Genomic DNA, 11,358 nt, shown 5'->3' with positions numbered 1-11,358 from the left:
ACTCTTTATAGTTCTTAGATCTGTTCTAGTGTGATAGAGTTCGGGCATATTTGGTTCGGCGAAGATCTGTTCTAGTGTGATAGAGTTCGGGCATATTTGGTTCGGCGAAGTAATTGAGTTACTTGTCGTTCACCGTTGTATCCTGGGAGATAGACGTCGAAACCTCGTAGAGGCGGCGAATCTGTTTTAAGGAAACTGTGTGTTACACAGGCCTCGGCTTTTAATTTTGTTCTTTATAATTATTGTATAAATTAATTATAATTGCTATTTATATTATAGTTATTTATATATTGTTATTTATAATTATAATATTATATTGTTATATATATTATAAGTTATTTATAATTATAATATTATATTGTTATATATATTATAAGTTATTTATAATTATAATATTGTTATTTATATTATAGTTATATATATTATAAGTTATTTATAATTATAATATTATATTGTTATATATATATTATAAGTTATTTATAATTATAATATTGTTATATATATTATAAGTTATTTATATTATATTATTTGTATTTATAATATTTATGTATCTTTAATTTAGTAGATATAAATATTGTATTTATCATATTGCGTTTATTCAAGTAATATATACGATATGTTTTTCTTACATCAAATTCCACCAAATTAAGGTAGTTACCTGATTTCGGGGCTTGACTAATTAACAATAAGTACAAACAAATATGTCTCTTTAATATGCAAGTAAATTTGAGATAAATATGACAGAATATCCCACTTTTTCCTATTTTAGTGCAATCAGCCAACTGTCCCATGGTCTTACGCTCTAACGCCTTGATTGTCATTAATGACCATTCTTGAATGATCTTTATCACATCAGTGAGTAGTACTCAAACCAAGAACTTGATCATTATTATTTTTTACTCATTCATTTCTCAAGTGTCACCAGCTCGGAGTTAATATTTCGTCCACGTCATCACTCCACGTGCTTAATTATAAAAATGATTGTAAATTGGGTATAAGAAGTCATTTATGGGATGTTTGTTTGTATTAAGATTCAATGTAACACTTACCCAACAATTTAAAAATATTACTCCAATATCTCTTGCCTCCCTAATCTACATAACTTATCAACTCTGCATCCCATCTATTATCCTTTCACTATACCAAACATTATGTAATCTACAATATATTAATCTAAATTAATCTACTTTAGGATAAGTTATTATTAGTATAAGAACTTTTATGATAATATAGTCATTAGCAATTAATTTTGGGATAAGTTACTCTTAATAAAGAACTTTATGATAATTTAATCATTACAAATCTCATTTCTTTTTTTTAGCATTCAAACTGAAAACCACCTTTTTGTGTGAAAAAGTACAACACCATTAAGTATGCCTATGACCATTTTACATAAATTATTAGTGCATTAAAAAATTATGACTTTATATTTATTTAATTAATTATTTACAAAAACTACTTCGATAATATATTAACGATTTCTGCTGATAAATGAATGTAACATATAACATTGGGGAATATAATAACTAACATTTTGCAAAAATGCACCAGCCAAACAGCTCGTGAATTTACATTAATTTTTATTTTAAGTTCTTACAATAAAATTGGGGGGGTGATCACACAAATTAAATATGATCAAAAAAATTACAAGTTGCTCGTAAGAAGAAGTGGGTAATTCCTGCCTCCTAAGTAAGATATGGGTCAGAGCTTTGTGCATATTGACAAAAATGAGAGTATAATCATTATATTGTATGAGAATGAACTAATTCATGTACTTTCTACAGTTCTCAGCTTTACATAAACAGGGGACTTTGAGCTCATCGTGCTCGTCTGGATCAAACAAGTAATCGTACCTGTTCATAAAAATTAAAAAAATAGAGTCACTTTCTCCAATGATTCCAAATGAAATTAACATAAACTACTTCGTGATAAAATGTAAATGAGAGAAAATAGATGAGTACGTCAATTCTTCGCCAGCAGAAACATTAGTCTTGGCAATGAGCACAATCCTGCTCTCCCCATTACCTACACTCATGATCCTCGCATAGCAGTTGGGCATGCACTGCAGCAATAATAGGTGCCATTCAAATTTTAATGGGTTAAAGAAGAAGAAAACAAACAAGATATGAAAACCCATTTCAACAAAATAAGTTATTCTGGCTTAAAAAGAAATTCAAGAAAAAGAGAATAATCCTTTCGTGCGTAGAATGAAAACTTACTGAATGGTTTATTAATCGTGCTATGTTCCCTTTATCTGTAGCATCGACTACTACTTCTTCACTGATCTTGAAGAGCTGCAAAGGAAATATAATATGCACTTTCAGAGTCGATATTTATAGGAACATAATAACATTTCAACAGAAACAACTGACAAACAGATATAAGGTAGAAATCTAGGTCTAATGAAAAGAAACTCTTAAGTTGGTTATTAGAAAGGAACTTTGATCAGCTGATAAAAGATTCAGCAACACAAAGTATGTGGAAACGAAACACCAAGATTCATATTTGACTCACATAGCAGTCTTTGCCTTGTGACCTGTATTGTGCTTCCCTTAGATCGGCAACACAAGGCCTCACCTGCTCACCACGATATTCAACCACCTAGAGAAAAACATATCCAACATTTGTAGGGAATTACTTCACATAATTAAAAAAAATTAGTCAAGTTAAGCTTGTACAAATCAACCGTAGTAATGAGCATAGCACATCACCTAATAGATAAAAAGAGAAAATAAACTCCAAACATAGGAAAAAAGTTACACACAATGCATTGAATAACTATAGTAAAACATACCATTTCTCCTTCTTGAATATTCCGACGAGCAAATAGGCCCCATCCATGTATATGAGACTTGCCGAAACAAATTCGATGGTTCTCAGTTCTCTGAATGCACAAGATAAAAGTTAATAATATTCAAGGGGGAAGAAAATGTTAACCAGAGGTGAAGCACAATGAAGCCAATCCTTGAAAGAAGACGTATGACTTGCCTGTAAATGGTGAAGCCGATCTTTGAAAGAAGTGAATATAGGTTCCTCTACTTCCTGATGAAAGGGCAACAGTTGTGAAAATAGTAAATTATTAACATAACAAAAAGCTTCCCTTTAAGAAACACAAAAAAGACAAGGCTTCAACAAAAATTTCAATTACTCGAAATCAAGAAAATAAACTCAATTAACAAGAATAAGAATATTACTCTGTTTATGTTCAGGCTATTTACTGCATCAATAGAGTGATGTGTTGGCCCCATTGGCCGGTGGAATATTGGCTGCTGATCAATACTCTAGCAAAGAATCATACAAATTAATTATTTTAGTAAAAAATATTAACAAAGATGACCGAACTTTTGAGCCAAAAATAAAAAGTGGAAAAGATTAGAAGTCAATATTTACACCATGTTGAACTTCTCAGAAGAAAAAGAAGAGTATGAACGCAAAAATATTACTCAAAAAGACTCGTATATAGTTACCTTATGGCTTTTTCTTTTATAAACACGACATCTTGCAGCAGAGTCTGGTTCAACCTCATCCGTCTCTAACTTTGGTGATTCTTGAAGCTCTATTCTCTTTGCTGACACCAGCCTTGAACCCCTGAAGCACCCCTTCTGGTTCTGAAGCAAGCTTCTTGCAGCAAAAGTTCCTGCAGGAGAATGAACAACTACAACAGCATCTGGATTTGGGGTTCTACATCAAAACCAAAAACCTTGAATCAACCAAGATGTATCATGAAATATAGGAACGAGATCTTGTTTCTCTGCTAGGACCAAAAGCGCCAAGCAATTGATATGGAAAGAGCTCTAACCTGTGAACTGCGCAGTATATCAACTTTCTTGTAATTTGTTCCCCATTCTTTTCAAAGGAATCAACCTGAAAGTTCAATACAGAATGTTACTCTATGTCTCTATCACTTTAGCTCGAAAACATGACTAAAAATATGCACAAGTATATCTACATCAAAACATGGTTGTAGGAGTCTATTTCTTCACTCAAAACATGGAAATGCAAAACACATGTTCAAACTAAGATTCAATCACAAATAAAACAACCAGGCTAAACTTACTTCCATGCTGTAGCCTGCTCTCGATGCACACATACCATGGAAATGTGTAGCACATTTGCAACATTGCGTACATGAACCGTGACTTTGATTGCAAATTACACATCTCTGGATTCCACCAAAAAACAAAAAAAGAGGACAATACAATTACCTACAAGTTAGCATGTAAATCTAAAGAATATTAGGAAACAAGAACATTACTATTGCACAACAGAATTTTCCCTTGACAGTTTGAACGTAAAGTAAAGCAAGCAAACTATGAAAATATACTAAAGACTGGTACTCTCATTGCAGCTAAAGTTCAAGTACCAAAAGATAACATCATAATTTTACCTTCAAAAATGAAGTTGATGGAATTCTAAGGATACCAATAGCAGGTTCCATCTTCTCGTGATTCAAGAAAGCAACTTCAGGCCGAAACCAAGCACATGTGACATGAACCCACAGTGCCTCCACATCAGTAGGCTTTAAAGCACCCCCTAAAGAAAAATTTAAATACCATGAGTATAATATATATATATATATATGAAAAATTGTTCAATTTTTTAAAAACACTACCTATAATTTTTTATGGTAAGTTTTTTAATGGATAGAATATACACTATATTATTATAATATAGTGTTTAATATAATAATTTTAATAATTTTTATATGAATATGACTTTACATATATTTAAAAGAAAATAAAGAAATGAGAATTTAAAAAACACAATGATAATTAAATAAAAAAAATTCTTTAAATTTTTATTTGTTCAAAAATTAAAAGGTATTTTTTTTTTCCAAATTTAGATTGAAAAAGGGGAAAAATAAATAATTTAACATCATCACTGTAATGAATTCTAATTATACATTATATTAATTTTTGTATATCTAAACAAATAAATTAACCATTAATTATCATCCAATGGTTAGAAACAATGTCACTATATATAGTGATTTTTCTCAATAACTACAATAGAAGGATCCTATATAAATATATATAAGGAAAGATTACAGTGTTGACAGTGTTTTGTCAACACCGGTGTTGACAAAAATTGGTTTCGGCATGTGAACAGTTATAAATTCTAATTTTTCATTATCACAATGTATAATGTAGTCGGTTAGAACACCCACATATTTTCAAGAAATTCTTAATAATTTACAGTGCCAAAACAAGGTTCAAACAGTCGAATTTTATACAAGTGTGTTTTTGAGTGAACACTAATTATTTGAACCTTATTTTCGATGCTATAAACTATTCGGAATTTCTTAAAACTTTGTACGATATTCTAAATAACTACAACATACACTATCATATAATGAAAAATTGTAATTTATAACTATACACATGCCAAAACCAACTTTTGTCAACACCGGTGTTGACAAAAAAAACTGTCAAAACCGTAGTTGTTCCTTATATATATGCTTATATAATATACTCCATTGTATTACATATGTAAATCTCTGAAGTGAACATAAAATTAGCAATGTCGAAGAGAATAAAAGGGGGTGAAACATGGTTTATTGAACATAGCAAACAGAATAAACTTTATAAACAAATAGTTCGCAACATCCGAGCACAGAGCAGTAAACGATCATCTAAGAAGTCAGGTTAGATACCTTTGACGGGACAAAGGCAACATTCTCTTTTGATATCAGGTGCTTCACATGCTCTACAAACCCATGAAGTAAAGTCCTGAACATGTTTTGCACCATAGCATTCTTGGTGGACAGCCATTTGACACCTGCATAGAGCATATCATAATATCAGTAAAAAAGTTCCTCTACATGCCTAGCTAAGTTCAGGAAATGAGATTATTCCAATGTATCCCAAAAAATATAATAGATTAACGACCTAAAACATGTGAAAATTTGGCCTACAAATCCATTAAAAAAAGTACCTGTTACAGATAATAATTTTATTAACATCCCAGTCCTCAACCCATCTACAGATAGCACATCTTTCCGTCGTCCATTTTGCAATAACTGGCTCATACGTCTCTATTGCAATGAAGATGCATACAAAATCAGTCTCCTTAAAAGATCTCTGACAAATTTTAAGTGAGCCCCTCCCCCACAAAAAAACAAATAAAAAAAATGACAGGCCCCTTGACGGGAAGTTATTTTGACATTCACCTTGCAGAAAAGTGAGTAATTGATTCTTGTCTAATTTAAGGGGATCAACGCCATGTGTAGTGTACTCTGTTATCTGAAACATGTGATTCCAATATTAACAAGTGCTGACTTAAATAAACAAGATCAGAAAACAAGAAACAAATAAGCCAGAAAGCTTTGAAGGGAATACAGTACACACCCATTTTTCCAGCGGCAGCATTGTGCTCTTCACTTTCACACTATACTTCCACTTTTTAGCTCTACATCCCGTATGTTTTTCCCATTCACTGAGAGTCTGCTTCTTCGACCCACATGAACCACACTTACACATTACCCTAGAACCCAAAATAAACATAAGAACTCACATTCCTCATTCAAAGTAACCCAATTTTTTTTTTAAATGAAGGACGTGGAAAGAAAAAGAAAAAAAATGCTTGAGCGCTAAAATTATCTTAACACAAGTCAAAACTTACAAATGAAGTTCTGGAATATACATTCCTTCCATTCCATTACACACCACAATAATCTTCTCAGGTGTCACAGTTTGTTTGTGGTTTTTGAAAGAACTGCTTTAAGAAGAGGAAAAGAGAGTTACCACATCATTAAGTTCTAAACTTCCAGAAGACATCAAAGCAGCAGTATTCAAAAATGCCAGTTTGCTCCAAATTAAATTAATAAAAACCACAGATAATCTAACATACTTCACTTGGGGCTGACATCTTTCTACATCTGATAATTCACAATTGGATCTTCCTTTGCATTCAGGGCAATAATAATCACTATGCTCCAGGTCCTAAAGCAGGAATGACAAAGTGATGCTCCAATTCTCACAAACTTCAATAAAATCGATCTATGAGAATAACAAATTTCCTAGAATAGCCAGCATACCTTGAGAAGTTTGCCAGAAATCTTGTCACACTCAGCATGCACCCAAACGTTACACCCATCACAGCATACCTAATACAGAAAGTACAGGACACCCAATCACTCAAAGCATTTTCAAATAGTTAACCTACAACAAATATCCAGAAGAAAAAGGTAAAATCGGCTTATATGTTAACTCACCCAGTTCCCTCCATCTGAATAGTGCCATATTTTCTTGCATATGCCACAATATTGTTTTGACTTCTTTAACTGTATAAATACAGATATGAGATGCTGAGTCTAGTACCATCGTTGACTAAAATAACAATTCAACAAACAAAACTGAAAAGTGATTGTAGACCTTGGCACAATGTCTACATAAGAAGTGGGTTTTCCAACTTGCACCCTTGTTTTTGTCCATTGCTTTGCAGGGCAGACTCAGTCCACACCCATCACAAGGTCTAGCATCTTTATGATACGCTTCCTACACAATAAACTGATTGAATGAACACCAATGACAGATAAAACATTTCCTGTTGGCAATTTAAGTGAAGCAGAAGTTTGCATGAAAACTAAAAACAATAAAAAAAAAAAATTGAAAGTAAGCAAGAGGATGGATGACTACGCTACAGTAAAGAATAAAGAAAGAAGGATTTTTTTACAATGTAATTAAATTTTTAACGAAGAAATCGGGAACGGATTGTCTGGGTTCTCACTGTATCGCGTATGTAATTTAGAAAGTTCTCTTTTTTCATAAAAAAAAAAAAAGTACTGTGTCCTCGGGCAGGAATATTTAAAATTTACACGAACAAAATCAACTTTTTCTTTCGAGGTTAATATGACCGACTTCAAGTGCGACCTCAAATTGAGATTTATAGCGAAAGCAAATAAACATGGAGTAATATTCATTTTTCTAGCGGTGTAGACAACTGAGAGTAACACTTTTACGTTCGCAAAAGAGAGGATCATTAGATAAAAAAAGTTTCATAGAACTATTGCCTGATTCAGTGAGTAATTTTCTTCATTATGATTCGAAGTAGTAGCCTCTTGGATTTCGTAGGGATACGCTTCTAAGCTTGTTATTTTGTCAGTACCAGAGGTTGTGTGTTGAAAGCCACTTTCCGCTAACAATGCCTCCTCGATAGCCATCTGAAACTCACTTGGCTTGCTCTTATACAACTGAGTCTGACCCCGAAATCTGAACAAAACAAAATTCCATCAATACTTAAACATTTTTAACAGCAAACAATTTAAGTCTCACTAGTCAAACGTTAGCACCTGTCCATGAATTCAATAAATGGGAAAATCATTCCTTGTTTGACCCATCCATAATCCTGCCCAGCAACATTGGATTAGAATCTAGAATAAACATTTATCATAGCCACAGAGACAGAGAAAGAGACATTTACCCTTTGCTTTCCATTCTTAGAAAACCCATAAAACATGACGCACATAGCATTGGGAATGCAACACCTAAGAACAGCTTCGGGAGCTTGTACTAGGGGATCGATCACCACGGCTGGCCATGCCGGGTAACTCCTACCACACTTGGCCCAAACTATATCACCCAAAGCAAAATCCTCTGGCCTGTACATTTCTTTCCTCCTTCCAGTGGTTGCTTTCCTCAGCCTCTCTACACCTGAATAGCCAAAACTAGAAGCATATTCTTCAGCCTCAATCGACGGGAAATTACTCGCATCGATTTTCATACCAATATACTTGGCATATTCAAAATTGCTGAATTCAATACCAGCTACTTCGCTGTCTTCTTTCTTCACAGAACGCTTCGGCTTCGAATTTTTGTACCTGTTATTTTCATTCTTGGGCTTTCTTATAAATCCCAACCCATCTATACTCTCTTGTTTATCTACAGCAACTTCAACATTATCCTCTTCGTCAAAGCTAGTATTAATTTCATCGAATTTGGGCTTGCTCTTCCAGATACTCAGAACCGAATTGTTGAACCTCGAAGGAAGCATCCTAATACGACCTCGCGAAGACCTCCGAAAACCACCCGGATTGGGATTCAGCGATCGGACATTCTTCAAATTCGACTCTACCTCGCCACCCCAATACGGTTCGTCGTTGAACAAAGAACCTGAACCACTACTGAAATCCTCAACATCTCCATTACATAACGAGTGAAACCCATTAGTTCGCCGCTTCTTCGCGCTAGCCGAATACGCAAAATCTTCATCGTCGGGCTCTTCGAGCTTACACCGTTTAAGATTAGGCATCTCCACTTTCAAAGTTCGTTTGATTATCATCTTTCAACCATTCAACTCGACAAATTCACCTTCAGACTTCGAAATCAAACCCTAATTCGACTGCAATTCAAAGAAAATAAACTACACCCGATAACCCGAATTCTGTACGCTCCGGATATTCGGAACACAAATTTAGGATACAAAAAAAGTGTTCTCAGACGCACAAAACGATTAAAAATTTACAATACCGAACCCTAAGTTATAATGTGAAAACCTACCACAATCAATGAAACTGAGAAAAGCCAATAAGAAACATTAAACGTTTCCACCAGTTTCTCTTCCGCCAAAAGCAAACCATACAAAACATAAAATCAATAAAAAAATTAAATTCCGATCTTGAAATCCGAATTCTTAACAGATTCAAAGCATAATTTTCTCGGGAAAATCAATGGGAAAATTTAGTCGCGAAAGTTAATCGAATTGTTCGCGGAGAGAAAACCCGAGCGAGAGCTGTGTGTCTCACACACAGGGGAGGGTCTGTTTCAGTTTCGCTCGATACAACAAAACGATTAGTTTATTGAATATATATTATACACTTTAAAACATTAATATTAATTAAATAAAGTAAGGAAACACCAAAAAAAATATTAATTTAAATATTTGGCGTGTGCAAGGGACGTCGTTTTGGAATATTTAGTGCTGGGCTCCAACTCCAAATAAAAAGGAGGGAGTTGTGATAAATGAGGGAAACTTAGGTTCGTGGAGGACGCGCGCGAAACCAAAATTGAGGATGAACTACGGAGTAAGGACTTATCTTCTTGTGCTACTCTACTGATCTGGTACTCCAAAGTCTGACTAGACTTATGGGACCCATATGTCCACGTGGCTTACTTCTTTGGTGTGTTGTGTCTGCTGTATGGGCAAACCAAAAAAAAATTTATTAAAAAATCATTCAACATTCAAGAATAAATAGCATTTTTATACCTTAAATTATAAAAATTATATGATTGTGCTCTCTGAATGATTCACAAATTATATGATTGTGCTCTCTGAATGATTCACGATGTTAAAAACTTTCCTCGAACTATACACGTTACTGAAATATAAGATTTTTTTTTAATTTCATCTTAGATAGTTAACGAATCGATGATGTGGCATTTTATCTATTGATGTGATATTTTCATGTATATAATAATTAGCAATTTTACATCACGAAGTTTGACAATTATCAAATAATACCTATTTTAATTAAAAAAAAATTATTTTTTTCTAAAAATAATAATTAAATCCTTAAAAAATTAATTAATAACAAATAATTATTTTTTCTTTTTTCTTTTCTTTTACAATATAAAATAAATCTATTTTAGAATGAAAATTTAAAATAAATACTGAAACAAAGAAAAAAAAAATTAATTTAAGAGGAGGAGAACGAAAGGGAACAAACTTTGTTTTAGGAATTATTTTTAATTTTTATTTTAAGATATATTTATTTTATATTGTAAAAGAAGAGAAAAAGTAAAAAAAAAAAATTGTTATTAATTAAATTTTAAATTTGTGAGTATTTGAAAATTTATTTAATTAATTTGAAAATTTTCATATTTTTTATTTTTTTAATTTTTTAAAATGATTTTTTTTATTTTTAAGAATGTAATTATTATTTTTAAGGAATAAAATTAGGTTTTCTTAAAAAAATTAATTAGTTTTAATAAAAATGACACTATTCGGTAGTGGTCAATGTTTGGGGAGCAAAATTGCTAATTATTCTACATGTTACAGTGCTTATCAACAGACAAAATGTCACATCATCAATATGTTAGTCACTTAAGACAAAATCTAACAGAAGTCTCGTATTTCAGTAAAGTGCATAGTTCGAGGGGAATTTTCAACATCGCGAATCATTCAGGGGCACAATCATATAGTGGTCATAGTTCGAGGAGAAAAATATTATTTATTCAATTTTAAAATATGCAAAATCAATTTAAAATCAAATACTTTTTAAAAATCCAAATTATTTTAGGGATTTTTACAGGGATACAGGATTTTTGCAGAAAACAAAATCATCTATCCAATGCATTTAATTTTATTGAGAAAATTGAGAAATTATATTTTAAGTGGGGGCATAATTAAAAACAATCATAC

The 11,358-nt window shown here is 32.3% G+C and overlaps 1 protein-coding gene across 4 annotated transcripts; it reads right to left on the bottom strand.

Moving 5' to 3' along the window:
* Nucleotides 1-1,532: 1,532 nt before the first annotated feature.
* On the bottom strand, nucleotides 1,533-9,842 carry LOC133797506 (histone-lysine N-methyltransferase ATX3-like). Of its 4 annotated transcripts, XM_062235425.1 has the most exons (24): nucleotides 9,498-9,839; nucleotides 8,422-9,381; nucleotides 8,291-8,346; nucleotides 8,012-8,210; nucleotides 7,374-7,496; nucleotides 7,214-7,282; nucleotides 7,037-7,105; nucleotides 6,850-6,941; nucleotides 6,622-6,717; nucleotides 6,348-6,483; nucleotides 6,170-6,242; nucleotides 5,935-6,034; nucleotides 5,654-5,778; nucleotides 4,388-4,533; nucleotides 4,058-4,162; nucleotides 3,800-3,864; nucleotides 3,468-3,681; nucleotides 3,195-3,281; nucleotides 2,989-3,042; nucleotides 2,795-2,884; nucleotides 2,515-2,601; nucleotides 2,220-2,294; nucleotides 1,962-2,062; nucleotides 1,533-1,853 (listed from the first exon to the last, which is right to left on the bottom strand). In XM_062235425.1, the coding sequence occupies exons 2-24, from the start codon at nucleotides 9,277-9,279 to the stop codon at nucleotides 1,763-1,765; spliced, it is 3,111 nt and encodes a 1,036-aa protein (XP_062091409.1). In that variant the 5' UTR covers nucleotides 9,280-9,381; nucleotides 9,498-9,839; the 3' UTR covers nucleotides 1,533-1,762. The 4 variants fall into 4 exon arrangements, with proteins under 4 accessions (XP_062091409.1, XP_062091408.1, XP_062091410.1 ...); XM_062235424.1 differs by having other exon boundaries at nucleotides 8,422-9,839; XM_062235426.1 differs by having other exon boundaries at nucleotides 6,622-6,714; nucleotides 8,422-9,838.
* Between the last annotated feature and the right edge of the window lie 1,516 nt (nucleotides 9,843-11,358).

Source organism: Humulus lupulus, chromosome 8 (genome assembly GCF_963169125.1).
Source record: "Humulus lupulus chromosome 8, drHumLupu1.1, whole genome shotgun sequence".
Taxonomy (NCBI): Eukaryota; Viridiplantae; Streptophyta; class Magnoliopsida; order Rosales; family Cannabaceae; genus Humulus; species Humulus lupulus.
Note: the sequence above shows the minus strand (reverse complement) of the source record. Positions and strands in the feature narration are given on the sequence as shown.

Coding starts and splice junctions, on each gene's coding strand:
- LOC133797506 (XM_062235424.1), bottom strand. CDS start 9,279: ATGATAATCAAACGAACTTTGAAAGTGGAGATGCCTAATCTTAAACGG. Junction 6,243..6,347: donor TGCTGCCGCTGGAAAAATGG/GTGTGTACTGTA, acceptor CACATGTTTCAG/ATAACAGAGTACACTACACA. Junction 3,282..3,467: donor ATAAAAGAAAAAGCCATAAG/GTAACTATATAC, acceptor ATTCTTTGCTAG/AGTATTGATCAGCAGCCAAT.